At 44.6% G+C, this 15,659-nt stretch overlaps 1 protein-coding gene across 1 annotated transcript; it reads left to right on the forward strand.

Annotated features, from left to right (window-relative positions):
- The first annotated feature begins 4,732 nt into the window (after nucleotides 1-4,732).
- On the forward strand, nucleotides 4,733-9,028 carry lmod2b (leiomodin 2 (cardiac) b). Its single transcript, XM_024372985.2, has 4 exons — nucleotides 4,733-5,492; nucleotides 5,767-6,483; nucleotides 6,613-7,236; nucleotides 8,634-9,028. Exons 1-4 carry the CDS (start codon nucleotides 5,214-5,216, stop codon nucleotides 8,685-8,687), a joined length of 1,674 nt encoding a protein of 557 aa, XP_024228753.1. The 5' UTR covers nucleotides 4,733-5,213; the 3' UTR covers nucleotides 8,688-9,028.
- The last annotated feature ends 6,631 nt before the right edge of the window (nucleotides 9,029-15,659 follow it).

The following is a 15,659-nucleotide window of genomic DNA, read 5'->3' on the forward strand; positions in this document are numbered from 1 at the left end:
TCAGCATGGCAGATGTGTGGTTACCTACCCTTACCACCTGGGGGCGGCCTGTCAGGAAGTCCAGGATCCAGTTGCAGAGGGAGGTGTTTAGTCCCAGGGTCCTTAGCTTATTGATGAGTTTTGAGGGCCCCATGGTGTTGAAAGCTGAGCTGTAGTCAATTAATAGCATTCTCACATAGGTGTTCCTTTTGTCCAGGTGGGAAAGGGCAGTGTATAGTGCAATAGAGATTGCATCATCTGTGGATCTGTTGGGGCGGTATGCAAATTGGGGTGGGTCTAGGATTTCTGGGATAATGGTGTTGATGTGAGCCATGACCAGCCTTTCAAAGCACTTCATGGCTACAGACGTGAGTGCTACGGTTCGGTAGTCATTTAGGCAGGATACCTTAGTGTTCTTGGGCACAGGCACTATGGTGGTCTGCTTAAAACATGTTTGTATTACACTCGGACAGGGAGAGGTTGAAAATGTCAGTGAAGACACTTGCCAGTTGGTCAGCGCATGCTCACAGTGCACGTCCTGGTAATCCGTCTGGCACTGAGGCCTTATGAATTTTGCACTGTTTAAAGGTCACCTCTGGGTGACAGTTTTCTTGTTTGCTTATTGCTTATGACAGCTCATTCAATGCTGTCTTAGTCCCAGCTTCTGACTGTGGTGGTATGTGAACAGCTATGAAAAATACAGATTAACACTCTCTAGGTAGATAGTGTGGTCTGCAGTTTATCATGAGATACTCTACCTCAGGCGAGAAATAGCTTGAGACTTCCTTAGATGTCGTGCACCAGCTGTTATTTACAAAAAATAGATAGTCCGCTGCCCCTTGTCTTACCAAACGCTGCTGTTCTAGCCTGCGGTGCAGTGTATGACCGGCCAGCTGTACGTTGATAGTGTCGTCGTTCAGCCACGACTCCGTGAAGCACAAGATATAACAGTTTTGAATGTCTCATCGGAAGTTGAATCTTCCACGTAGGTCATCTATTTTATTCTCCAAAGATAGCACATTTGCTAGCAGAATGGAAGGAAGTGGAGGTTTATTCAATCGCCTACGAATTCTCAGAAGGCAGCCCACCCTCGGTCACCTTTTTCTCTGCTTCCTCTTCATGCAAATCACGGGGATCTGGGCCTGTTCCCATGAAAGCAGTATATCCTTCACGTTGGGCTCATTAGACTCCTTGAAGGAAAAAAAGGATTCTGCCAGTCCGTGGTGAGTAATCGCAGTCCCGATGTCCAGAAGTTATTTTCGGTCATAAGAGATGGTAGCGGCAACATATTGAACAAAATAAGTAAAAAAATAAGTTACGAACAATGCAAATAAACAAACAAAAAACACAATCGGTTGGGGGCACGTAAAACGTCTGCCTTCTTCTCCGGCGCCATATTGATACAGTATTTCAGTTGTACAGATGGAACTATCCAAGCAGAAACATCTCTTTCAAATGTTGATATTTGGTTGCGTTGCCAACCAAACAACAATTCAATATTACTTTTAATACAGTAAATAGCCAAAGTTAAGACTATCTTACAAACTAATCTAACATTCAACCTTAAAATGAGTAACACATCCATGGCCACATTTTGAGGTTACTGTTACTATAAATGTCTGCTTATGTAATCATAAAGAGCGTGCATGTTCAAGATACAGTAGCATGAATAGGTTGTCGCAGGACTGTGAAGATCTTCAAAACTGCTGTAATAATTGGTGCAGAATCTCGAGCGGCATTTATCAGTTGCACCATGTACTTTTAATGTAATTTCAACTGCAATCCAGTTCATTTGGTTCTGCTATTAGATGTTGCACAGTGATAATACATTAATATGTTGTATAAATCAACAAAATATCTGACATTATATTCCCATTTGAGCTATGCTGTTCTTATAAATAGTTTAAAGCAATAGACATTTGGATGACAACCAAACCAAAAGTCGGTAATTGTTTTTCCATTGGAATTTGGTTGTGTTTTTATACAGTTGAGAGCGTAGTGGTAACACATTGGAAACTGTCTTTTGGCTGTCTTTTTTTTTTGTCTCTCCAATTTTGTGGTATCCAATTGGTAGTTACAGTCTTGTCCCATTGCTGTTGTACTCCCGTACGGACTCAAGAGAGGCTAAGGTCGAGTGACGTGCGTCCTCCGAAACACAACCCAGCCGATCCGCACTGATTCTTTAAAAAAATGTATTTTATAATATGTTTATTATTTTCCAATAAAAAATACATTTAAAAAAAGACAGCAATACAAACATTGACATCCATTGTACTGTTGAATGGGATGGCCAATTTAGAGGACAAAACAAAACTTAACTCACACATACACAAAATAAAATGGTACATGTACAGTATAAGAAGACAGCATATAGTCATTACAAGCAGTGTAGTTCAGCCCAAAATAAATATTGAGTGGAGTACAGCACAGAGTAGCAGCAGATCATCAACCCAGCAGGACTAGACCATTTATCCAGTATCAGCTGCCATATTTCTATTGGACTTCTATAGGAGGTATTGTATCGAACCTTTTCCATATGTATTACATTCCCTAAATCCCGTAACCACATTTCAAAGGTAGGTACAGTCTCCAATTTCCAAAATTGCAACATGAGCCTTTTGGCTAATAGAGTACAACTAGAGGCAGCCTTCCCCTCCTGGTTATTCCCATCAACTGTACCAAACAGAGCGATCAATGGGTCTGGGGCTATAACTGCTTCTTGACACATTGCCCGCCTCCCCAAAAGAAACAGGAGGAAACACCGTACACCTGGTGACCTTGTAAGCGTGCATTGCACCCGGCTGACCACAGGAGTCGCTAGAGCGCAATGGGACATGAACATCCCTGCTGGCCAAACCCTCCCCTAACCCGGACGGGTCAATTGTGCGTCGCCCAATGAGTTTCCAGGTCGCGATCGGCTGCGACAGAGCCTGGACTCGAACCAGGATCTCTAGTGGCATAGCTAGCACTGCCTTAGACCACTGCACCACTCTGGAGACATTGGCTGTCTTTTTGATTGGGCGAATGTAAATTGTAATCTCATTGATCAACGTCTCAATCAAATATTACCCAATTGTACACGCAGAAATGACATTGTGTGCCCAGTGAGATGACACTATACGTCCTCTCATTTGTAAGATTTGTATGACCACTACTCCATTCATAATGGTCTGTAACCTAATGTTACGTAATACATCATACTAAACAGTGTCACAGATTTACATACAGAATAATATGAATTTCCCTGACACCACTTTGACCAAAAGCCCATCCTCCTCACTCACAGTAGCCCCTCTCTGTGTGTCATTACACAATTCAATACACTTTATTATCCCAAGGGAAAAATGCATTGACCACACAATTCTGCTGTACATAGAAATAGATCCACAGAAAGGTATCGTAGGCTCCACATAATTGCCCATTGCCTGAAACAGTATGCACACATCATGCATCTACACACGTCAAACCCATTTTGGATATCTGGAATTAGCCACCTACAACAACAAGCCCTTTACCCAAAGAGAGTTATCACCCTAGCCTGGCTGACGCAACCCACGTGACCCAGAGCAGGGAGAGCTGTGACACGCTAGTCTGCAAAGGATTGGTTCGCTCAAATGTTGTTTTTTTCCCTCTGGGATTGAGACCTCTTTGTTTGGATTGGAAAACCCAACTGTTGTAATGGGAAGGGGACGGCGCTCTGGGCCTGTGTGTGGCTGTGCCTATGGTTGTTTGAGTGAGAATGACACTGAGATGAGCCAACCAGTAAAAGCACAGCCCCCTTCATTATCGACGCATTGTGCCCACAACTTCAAACAGCCATTCCTGACTTTGAAGTCAGGAGGACTTTGAGAGTTAGGTGTTAGCCAGACTGTTATCACTCAGGCTCATTAGAAGATTTAGACTGACAGAACGGAAGAGCTTCTACAAAGCTCCGTAGATAAACAGACCATTTTTGTTCCCCAACTAAGTACAAATTTTCATTCAGTCAGACAGAGTGGTGATGTATAAAGAGGTTTGATTAAAAGCCCAAAGCCAGCAGTGTATAGCAGAGAGAGATAGAGAACATCCCCACTGCCTAGTCTGCCAGCTCTCAGAAAAGCTCCTCCACTCTACCCTGACAAGCCTAAAATGATAACATAACCCTCTTTTAAATAAGCCCACGGTCGCAATCGTCTATTGTTATTCCCAGTATTTCAGGAACCATTGTACTAAATGAAAGCCCACTAAAAGATACAGCTCTACTTCCACATTATTGCTATATTAGTCTGCTGCATAGAAACATGTTACCATAGAAACCATGTTATCTTTAGTAGTTCATCCCACGGGATGGCCAGTGGTGTCACACAGCAATGTTGAGTGGTGATAGACACTTGAAAAGTGACCATTTCAATACGGCCTACTTCACGCTGTCGCCTATCAGATAAACAACCACTCTGGTCTTTACTAGAGGCATATCTGAAATGACACCCTATTCCTTATGCAGTGCACCACATTTGAACAAAGCCACCTAGGGAAAAGTGTACTATTTGAGACAACATTTATGTCATGGTGTGTGTGTCTCTGAGTCTGAATGTCTTTCTATGTCTGTGGGTTTATCTGTGTGTGATGTGATGTCCCTCTGTGTGTAACTACGTGTTTAATGTTGCTATGTGTCTCTGTATGTTGGCCGCTGTGTTTCTGCTTCTTGTTATGTTCCTCTATGACTCGCTCTCTGTCTCTCTTGGGTCCGGTTGGGCTTTTTTTTGGCCACGAACAATGTGGCCGCTGCTGGGATCCGCTGACAGGCCTGACCAGGGCCACTCTGCTCTCTGAGCTCACATGCTTTTTGTGGCTCTAGTCTATCTCTCTGAGCAGTGCCTCCCAAAAAAAGGACTGTGCATCATGGTCCAACGCTTTGTTGCACTCCACTGATCCCCCTCTTAAGGCCTCTGCAGCAGCTGGAGAGATTAGAAGAGAGGAGAACAGGACACACACTCACACACACACTCAACACACACACCACCGACACAGACACCCCAGCTTGGCCCCTTGCACACACCACTGGTACTGTTCTCACTGAAGCAGTAGAGGACAAACAGATCAGGCCGAGACTGAACTTGACAGGATCCACACCTCCAGAAAGACTCCATTCTGACCGGAAACCTATCCCAGAAAGATCCCACCCTGATCGGACTCGCACGGCACGCATAGCCCCATCTACCTGGAGCCCAGCCCAGAGGCCAACCTCTTCAGCAATGAACAGTTTTGGGTACCGTCGGGAGTTGAGTAAGTATGAGGATGTGGATGAGGATGAACTACTGGCTTCTCTCAGCCCAGAGGAGCTAGCAGAGCTGGAGATGGAGCTGGCAGACATAGACCCTGATGCCAACGTGCCCATCGGCCTGAGACAGAGAGACCAGACGGAGAAGACCCCCACTGGCACCTTCAGTAGAGACTCTCTGTTGAAGTACTGGGAAAAGGAGACCAAGAGGATACTGGAGGATGAGAGAGGGGAAGTCAGCAGCCCCAAACAGGTCAGTGATCAGGAGAGAGTCTGAACTCAGCTAGCTTGCTACTCTCAGATCTTTATGGATAACCTTAAATTATGTTTGACCAATTAAGAAGCTTAATTATTCAATAATGATCACTTTCTGGTATAATGGAGAACCAGTTAGGACCTTCACACAAAAACAATGCAAATCTTACATCCCGTTTAGGTCTAACTTTAGACATAATACAGTTAAAAGAGAACATGGCCATGGTGTCGGAGTCAGATTAATGAGAGATTTACACCTTATGTCTAAACAGGATGACGATGATGATGCCGAAAAGAGTGAGGAAGAATGCGTGACAGAAACCAACAGCGAAGCAGAGGAGAAGGATGACGAGAACAAGAAAGAAAACAAAGATTATGAAGAGGAAGAGGAGGAAGAAGAAGAGGAGGAGGAGAGTGAGGAAGAGGAAGCTGAAACAGAGGATGAGGAGGATGAAGAGGAGGATGAAGAGGAGCCAGAAGAGAAGAGGCCTAAAGCAGCGACTCCAAAGGATTCTGGTCCTCCATCACCGCTGTCAGTCGCAATCTCCTCCCCTAGCCTCCTGAGACCCCCAAGGGTGGAGCCTATGAGACTAACCTCACCCCCACCTCCACTTGACCCCAACGCCGACGGTAACCCAATAGTTGTCGATGAGGCCCTGGAAAGAGTCCTTAATAACGACCCTGAGCTCAAAGAGATCAACCTCAACAACATTGAGGACATCTCACAGGACACTCTAATACAGTTCGCTGAGGCACTGCGCTCCAACACACACGTGCGTGTCTTTAGCCTGGCCAACACGCATGCCGACGACCCCGTGGCGCTGGCCATTGCCAAGACGCTGTGCGAAAACACCTCCATCATCAGCCTGAACATCGAGTCCAACTATGTGACAGGGAAAGGGGTTCTGGCCATGGTCCAGGCTCTGCCTAGCAATAGCACCTTGACTGAGCTACGCTTCCATAACCAGAGACACATGTGTGGAGGACAGGTCAGTCAGTTTGGACTTGGTATTCAGTCTTGATGCTGCTGCTCGACACACATTTTCAGGCAATGGTAAAAGCACAACCTCACGATCCCAACCCCCCCCTCTCTGTCTGTCTGTCTGTCTGTCTCTCAGGTGGAGATGGAGATGGTGAAGGTTCTGAGGGAGAACCACACCCTGATCAAGCTGGGTTACCAGTTCCACCTGCCAGGCCCCCGGATGAGCATGACAGGCATCCTGACCCGTAACATGGACCGTCAGAGACAGAAACGCCTTCTGGAGCAGAGACAGAACCAGCAGGTGGGGCCAGAGGGGCCCGTTAACCCCCGTACCACTGCTCTGTTGAAGGCCACTCCGGGTTCTTCGCCCTATGGTTCCCCGCGGGTGTCTCCTTGGCAATCCCCCAAACTCCCCAAGAAACAGACCCCTCCTGCTCCACCGCCGCCTCCTCCACCTCCTCCCCCACCCCCCCCACTGCCCTGCCAGCCCCCGGCAGAGAAGAAGAAGCCGACTAGGAAGATAGCGGAGGTGATCAGGCTCCACGAGGAGGTCGTTAAGAAGCAAGGGAAAGGGAAGGGGAAGAAGGGGAAGAAAGGACTGAAAGAGACCAACAGTATCTTGAAGGAGCTGAAGAACGCTCTGCGGCCAGTGGCAGAGAACAGAGACCAGGAGCACAGCAGGCCACCCACTCCACTGCGCTCCTCACACGACCAGCTCATGGACTCCATCCGCAACGCTAATGTCCGCTCCCTCAGAAAGGTGAGATTGTGTGCATGTGCGTGCACAGCCAATGAGAGTTAACAAGAGTTTAAGGGTTAAAGATGGTCAGGTGGTGAGACACCACCTATGAGTGTTCATAGTCTCATACATCATCAATTGGGCCCAGAGTTCTTTTCTGGTCAGGTCACATGGCTAGGAAAAAGAATTGGCCCTTACCAACGTGGAGTCTATTCCAGCCGTATCCGGGGCTGGGTATTCCTGGACCAACACTGTATGCTCCAATTCTTCACCACCAGCCTAATAGCTCTGGAAACTAATTAACATGTATCCATCTGGAAAAGTGTTCCTTTCTGTGACATAGCCAGCAGACTGAGACACTATGTCATCTTGGAAAAAGTCAAAGACAACTCATAAAAAATGACTGAGAGAAAGAATCTGGTCTAAACAGTCAAAGATAAAAAAGGTTGTGCTTTGAGAACCTCGGGGTGCGTTCTTACCGTCAAAGGGAACACATACCGCCGAGGTCAGTCTGATTTAGACAGGTGAGAGGAACATCGCTATCTGAGTCATCTCCTGTGGTTGACATGTTATTTTACGATGGACGCTGATCATATGACACCTTTCCATCGTCAAGCGCTGTGTTATGTCTGAACAAAGCCAAACACAACACAAGCCATGGTTGAAGTCCCTAACACAGGCTGAGAGAGAGAGAGAGAGAGAGAGAGAGAGAGAGAGAGATAAAGAAAGAAGGAGAAAGGAGCGGGAGAGTAGTCTAGTCTCTAATGTTTCTGTGGGCCCATTAATGTGTGGTAGCTGCTTGTTATGTTGTTACTGTGGCAAATCCTGGTTGCCCTCAGAAGGCTAGGGTCTAGAGTCTGTGAATGCCTGCCACTTAACTAGAGTTATAAATAGGACTGTTGGACGGCTGCTACGATAACGGACACGGGAGAGGCCTCACCGTGCCAGAACGAACTCTGACAACAAAGAGTAAATAAGGAAAGTGCAGAGTCATTTTTGTGATATTTGTGGGCAAAAATGTTCGATACTGCTGCTGCATTTCTGACATTTTGTGATGAGTTTTGCCCAATTTATCACGAAAATGCACTGACGGGGAAAACATTTGTTGACATGTGGCTTAACTTTATGCTGTAAAAGTGTGGTGATTGGTTGAATTTTTTGTGAGACCTTTTTTTGTAGTGTGGTGATCGGACAGTTTCATGCAGTAATATTAGGTGATTTGACTGATATATGCGATAATAGTGCGGTGATTGATCAAATTTGCAAGCCCTTGCATAATATGTAGGGTATTGTTGATTTTCCAAACAATGTGGCAATCGCAGAATCACAAAATGGAATCTTTTGTTTTCGAGGAACCTAGCATAAGAAAAGTCCTGTTTTATTTAACAGAAATCGGTGTTGTTTTTTTTAAATTGCAGGTGGAAGTTCCACAGAGGAAGTTTGTCTTTGTCCCCGATGAAGAGACTAGCTGATCTGAAGACACAGGGAACACCCTGAGACTACTGAGGACACATAAACAATACATTCAGATTGAACTGGAATTTCCTCAGAGAGGATACTGGAAATTAACCCTGTAATAGCACCTTTACTTTTGGAGTTAAAAAAAAATCTGAAATTCATGTTATTTTAAATGTAGTTACGGTGTATGCTTTGCAGAAAGGCATTTGGTTGTCTACATTTTTGGGATGATTAATGTAAAAATTGTTGTCTAAATTGTTTACTGAGGTAACCTTTGTATAATTGTAAATATTGTATTTGGTGTGTGAGGAATATACTGTATGAATAAAACATGAAGATAAAAGCGATAACACAATTAAGTTTGATGGTGTTTTATTACTGCTTAAACCATGTTACTGTCCAAAATGTATTGTATTATCTTCAAAATGTAATGTTCAAAAGTTACGGTCCTAAGGCTTTTGTATAAAAGGTTCTGAGGGCCTCCCTTTGCCCTCAGAACAGCCTCAATTCGTTGGGATGGACTCTACAAGGTTGAAAGCGTTCCACAGGGATGCTGGCCCTTGTTGACCCAAATGCTTCCCACTGTTGTGTCAAGTTGGCTGGATGTCCTTTGGGTGGTAGACCATACACAACCCATCTCAATTGTCTCCAGACTTAAAAATCAATCTTTATCCTGTCTCCTCCCCTTCATCTACACTGACTGAAGTGGATTTAACAGGTGACATCAATAAGGGATCAAAGCTTTCACCTGGATTCAGCTGGTCAGTCTATGTCACTGAAAGAGCAGATGTTCTTAATGTTTTTTTTAATACTCTGTGTATGTAGCAGAGGAACACTTAATACTTCCCCTGTGCATTTGTGTGTCTTGGAAGAGTTCTCTGGTATGGTCCTAAATCCACCCCACATCTGTTAAAAGCAAACACAAGACTGAAATTATTTTGGCAGCAGCAACAACTGTCCTTGACTAACCATCCTAGCTTCCCACATGGGATTAGAAAAGACATCAATCTCCGCAAAAACTGACTTGGATTGAAACAATATTCACCGCTTAGACAACACTGGCACTAGCCAACGAGCTTCGGCGGTTTTCGGTATTATCAGGTATTATCATCAGGTACTGTATATCTGATCTTTCCCTAATGTGCAAACTGGAAGAAAAAAAACACATGGAATCTGATATTTTGAGTTCAGATATGACCACATCCATATGTGGATCTCAATCCTGATAAAATTGTAGTGCTCCATATGCGACCTCAGTCGACCATGGAATTAGAATAATTTAATAGGATCTCAATGGTTTGGACTCAGATTTTTTTGCCTCTGAAGTTTTTTACACGACCAGCCGTTACCACAAAACTACCCAGGAACACTTGTTTCCATCCACAGTTGTGAGAGTAAAGTCATACCATATATAAAAAAAAACAATCACAATAGGTGTGACGTTTTGGTACAATTTTATAAAATGCAGATATTTGTGTCGGGAAAATTTGTGAAATAAATGGCGGTGGAAAAGCCTATACGCGCAAGAATAGTGATATAATAACCATCATATATTGAGAAACTTGGAGTCACGTGATGATATGGTGTGTGGTCCTCCCACTACGATTTGCAAAACCATGCAGGTTATAGGCTACAGATGAAATAATTTATGATACAATTCACAGGGTGGAGAAAGTGCACACACGGTGATCTTGATGCTCCTTTCCAATAAAAATCCAGGGTCTTATTCTGGTGACATGATGATTTATGAAAGACTTCCGTTTGACAAATATTCTCGTTTTTACCTATAATCCATAATGTAGACTAGTCTACACGTACTGTATCTGCGAGCTGTTGGCTAGAGTACATTTTGTGAGCACAATGTCATCACGCAATGATTTTTATCCACAACAAGTATATTTGATGGAAAATTCGAAATTTGTGTTTACGCGGATTTTTCAGAATATTCGCATGAAAATCTATCGCCAATTGGACGGAAACCTAGCTAGTGCCAGGAAATGAGCACTGCATCTGTATGCTACTTCACAGGCTTTGCACATCAGTGTGAAGGTGCAAATCTGACATGGGTAACATAAAACTGTGTGGACAGTCAGAAAAAAAGATGTGTACAGATTGTGTAAACACAGCCAATGACAGGGTGTAAAATAACTTAATAAAGTGTCTACCGAAAGGTCATTGGAGTTATTTTTCTAATCCCACTGCCTGGCAAACTGTATTCTCATTAATTTAAAACAAAAGCATTCACTATCTTTCCGTCCTTCTATCCAATCATTCCAGCTTAATCTCTTCTACATACACACTACAAATAATCCATGAGTTATGTCATGTGGACGCGGTCCGACCTCGCAGTTTCACGTGTGGGTTTAGCCAACATGATGAGTACTGGGAACTGAGAGACAAATGGTGCCATAGGCCACACTGAAACCAAGTTAACAGCTGTTAATACTGTCTTTTCCCACTACTTGGTCCAACCCTCCCATCACGCTTCTACAGGCCTCCAGCAAACATTAATGTACTCAGTGGCTGTGGTGGACTTTTGGCATATGTCCACATGTTCCCATTAAGCCGTGTTGTTCCCATGCCACCTGTGCTACAGTAAATCCCCTTCTTGCTATATGTCCATGCTCTGTTCCCAGTGTATTGTCACCAAGGGTTCCCAGCTCACTGCTCAGGTGTAATTCCCATACAGTGCTGGGGGCCTGGAACTGTGGAATTTGTATTATTATTATTATTTTATTTCACCAGGTAGGCAAGTTGAGAACAAGTTCTCATTTACAATTGCGACCTGGCCAAGATAAAGCAAAGCAGTTCGACACATACAACGACACAGAGTTACACATGGAGTAAAACAAACATGCAGTCAATAATACAGTAGAAACAAGTCTATATACGATGTGAGCAAATGAGGTGAGATAAGGGAGGTAAAGGCAAAAAAAAGTCCATGGTGGAAAAGTAAATACAATATAGCAAGTAAAACACTGGAATGGTAGATTTGCAGTGGAAGAATGTGCAAAGTAGAAATAAAAATAATGGGGTGCAAAAGGAGCAAAATAAATAAATAAAATAAATACAGTAGGGAAAGAGGTACAGTGGGGCAAAAAAGTATTTAGTCAGCCACCAATTGTGCAAGTTCTCCCACTTAAAAAGATGAGAGAGGCCTGTAATTTTCATCATAGGTACACTTCAACTATGACAGACAAAATGAGAAAAAAAAAATCCAGAAAATCACATTGTAGGACTTTTAATACAAGGCCTCATCTTTTTAAGTGGGAGAACTTGCACAATTGGTGGCTGACTAAATACTTTTTTGCCCCACTGTATACCTGCTGGAGCGCGTGCTACAGGTGGGTGCTGCTATGGTGACCAGCGAGCTGAGATAAGGGGGGACTTTAACTAGCAGAGACTTGTAGATGACCTGGAGCCAGTGGGTTTGGCGACGAGTATGAAGCGAGGGCCAGCCAACGAGAGCGTACAGGTCGCAATGGTGTGTAGTATATGGGGCTTTGGTGACAAAACGGATGGCACTGTGAAAGGCTGCATCCTATTTGTTGAGTAGGGTATTGGAGGCTATTTTGTAAATGACATCGCCGAAGTCGAGGATTGGTAGGATGGTCAGTTTTACAAGGGTATGTTTGGCAGCATGAGTGAAGGATGCTTTGTTGCGAAATAGGAAGCCAATTATAGATTTAACTTTGGATTGGAGACGTTTGATGTGGGTCTGGAAGGAGAGTTTACAGTCTAACCAGACACCTAGGTATTTGTAGTTGTCCAGAGTAGTGATGTTGGACAGGCGGGCAGGTGCAGGCAGCGATCGGTTGAAGAGCATGCATTTAGTTTGACTTGTATTTAAGAGCAATTGGAGGCCACGGAAGGAGAGTTGTATGGCATTGAAGCTTGCCTGGAGGGTTGTTAACACAGTATCCAAAGAAGGGCCAGAAGTATACAGAATGGTGTCGTCTGCGTAGAGGTGGATCAGAGACTCACCAGCAGCAAGAGCGACATCATTGATGTATGCAGAGAAGAGTCGGTCCAAGAATTGAACCCTGAGGCACCCCCATAGACTGCCAGAGGTCCGGACAACAGACCCTCCGATTTGACACACTGAACTATATCAGAGAAGTAGTTGGTGAACCAGGCGAGGCAATCATTTGAGAAACCAAGGCTGTCAAGTCTGCCGATGAGGATGTGGTGATTGACAGAGTCGAAAGCCTTGGCCAGATCAATTAATACGGCTGCACAGTAATCTTTCTTATCGATGGCGGTTAAGATATCGTTTAGGGCCTTGATTGTGGCTGAGGTGCACCCATGACCAGTTCTGAAACCAGATTGCATAGCAGAGAGGGTATGGTGAGATTCGAAATGGTCGGTAATCTGTTTGTTGACTTGGCTTTCGAAGACCTTAAAAGGCAGGGTAGGATAGATATAGGTCTGTAGCAGTTTGGGTCAAGAGTGTCCCCCCCTTTGAAGAGGGGGATGACCGCAGCTGCTTTCCAATCTTTGGGAATCTCAGATGACACAAATAGAGGTTGAACAGGCTAGTAATAGGGGTGGCAACAATTTCGGCAGATAATTGGAGAAAGGGTCCAGATTGTCTAGCCCGGCTGATTTGTAGGGGTCCAGATTTTGCAGCTCTTTCAGAACATCAGCTGACTGGATTTGGGAGAAGGAGAAATGGGGAAGGCTTGGGCGAGTTGCTGTGGGGGGTGCAGTGCTGTTGACCGGGGTAGGGGTAGCCAGGTGGAAAGCATGGCCAGCTGTAAAAAATGCTTATTGAAATTCTCAATTATAGTGGATTTATCAGTGGTGACAGTGTTTCCTATCCTCAGTGCAGTGGGCAGCTGGGAGTAGGTGTTCTTATTCTCCATGGACATTACAGTGTCCCATAACTTTGAGTTATTGTTGCAGGATGCAAATTTCTGCTTGAAAAAGCTAGCCTTGGCTTTTCTGACTGCCTGCGTATATTGGTTTCTAGCTTCCCTGAAAAGCTGCATATCACTGGGGCTGTTCGATGCTAATGCAGAACGCCATAGGATGTCTTTGTGTTGGTTAAGGGAAGTCAGGTCTGGTGAGAACCAAGGGCTATGGTTCTGTTCCTGGTTCTAAATTTCTTGAATGGGGCATGCTTATTTAAGATGGTTAGGAAGGCATTTAAAAAAAAAACAGGCATCCTCTACTGATGGGATGAGATCAATATCCTTCCAGGATACCCCAGCCAGGTCGATTAGAAAGGCCTGCTCGCTGAAGTGTTTCAGGGAGCGTTTGACAGTGATGAGTGGAGGTCGTTTGACCGCTGACCCATTACGGATGCAGGCAATGAGGCAGTGATCTTGGTTGAAGACAGCAGAGGTGTATTTAGAGGGCAAGTTGGTTAGGATGATATCTATGAGGGTGTCTGTGTTTATGGCTTTGGGGAGGTACATGGTAGGCTCATTGATAATTTGAGTGAGATTGAGGGCATCAAGCTTCGATTGTAGGATGGCTGGGGTGTTAAGCATGTTCCAGTTTAGGTCGCCTAGCAGCACGAGCTCTGAAGATAGATGGGGGGCAATCAGTTCACATATGGTGTCCAGAGCACAGCTGGGGGCAGAGGGTGGTCTAGAGCAGGCGACAACGGTGAGAGACTTGTTTTTAGAGAGGTGGATTTTTAAAAGTAGAAGTTCAAATTGTTTGGGTACATACCTGCATAGTAGGAAAGAACTCTGCAGGCTAACACCGCCCCCTTTGGCAGTTCTATCTTGTCTGAAAATGTTGTAGTTAGGGATGAAAATTTGAGAATTTTTGTTGGTCTTCCTAAGCCAGGATTCAGACACAGCTAGAACATCCAGATGGGCAGAGTGTGCTAAAGCAGTGAATAAAACAAACTTGGGGAGGAGGCATCTAATGTTAACATGCATGAAACCAAGGCTAATACGGTTACAGAAGTCATCGAGAGCACCTGGGGAATAGGAGTGGAGCTAGGCAGTGCAGGGCCTGGATTCACCTCTACATCACCAGAGGAAAAGAGGAGGAGTAGGATAAGGGTACGGCTAAAAGCAATGAGAATTGGTCGTCTAGAACGTCTGGAACAGATAGTATAAGGAGGTTTCTGGGGCGATGAAATAGCTTCAAGGTATAATGTACAGACAAAGGTATGGTAGGATGTGAATACAGTGGAGGTAAACCTAGGTATTGAGTGATGAAAAGAGAGATAGTCTCTAGAAACATAATTGAAACCAGGAGATGTCATCGCATGTGTGGGTGGTGGAACTAATAGGTTGGATAAGGTATAGTGAGCAAGACTAGAGGCTCTACAGTGAAATAAGCCAATAAACACTAACCAGAACAGCAATGGACAAGGCATATTGACAGAGAGGCATGCTTAGTCGAGTGATCAAAAGGGTCCAGTGAGTAGTGAGGTTGGTTGGGGTCACGGCGATTCAGACAGCTAGTCGGGCCATCGGTAGCAAGCTAGCATAGGATGGAGGTCTGTTTTTAGCCACCTCGTGCATTTCCGTCAGTAGGATTAGTGGGGTTCCGTGTGGTAGAGGGGATCAATCCAATTCGCAAAAAAATATATAGTTATAAAGGCCCAAGAAAAAAGAAAATGTCCGATAGATCTAATCAGATAGTAGCTGATAAGACAGCTAACGATTAGCGGGCAGCAGATGGGCGTTCAGGTAACGTCGCGACAGAGGAGCCAGCTGGAAATGTGACATGCCTGCTATAATCACTTTTGTAAACCCTTCATAGGGGACAGGCTTACCAAGTGCACAAAGGAGCGTGGACACAGAACATATTCTACCCTGCTGCACCCCCTCCATCTTTGGCATAGCTACACTGGAACAGATTGCATAGCTACACTCACCTGGAACAGGTAGTAATAACAACCAACTAAAATTAAATCTAAATATTAACGCAGGCAATCTTATTTCAGTCTGTGTGAGCAGACATACCAGGGGGATATTCGGGTATTCAGACATGCCGTGGAACATCACCGGACAGTCAGA

The sequence above is a fragment of the Oncorhynchus tshawytscha genome, linkage group LG15 (genome assembly GCF_018296145.1).
Source record: "Oncorhynchus tshawytscha isolate Ot180627B linkage group LG15, Otsh_v2.0, whole genome shotgun sequence".
Lineage (NCBI taxonomy): Eukaryota > Metazoa > Chordata > Actinopteri > Salmoniformes > Salmonidae > Oncorhynchus > Oncorhynchus tshawytscha.

Excerpts from the sequence above, each read along its gene's own strand:
- lmod2b (XM_024372985.2), top strand. The coding sequence starts at position 5,214 with ATGAACAGTTTTGGGTACCGTCGGGAGTTGAGTAAGTATGAGGATGTG. Across the intron at positions 5,493-5,766 it reads AAGTCAGCAGCCCCAAACAG|GATGACGATGATGATGCCGA; the intron begins GTCAGTGATCAG and ends ATGTCTAAACAG. Across the intron at positions 7,237-8,633 it reads ATGTCCGCTCCCTCAGAAAG|GTGGAAGTTCCACAGAGGAA; the intron begins GTGAGATTGTGT and ends TTTAAATTGCAG.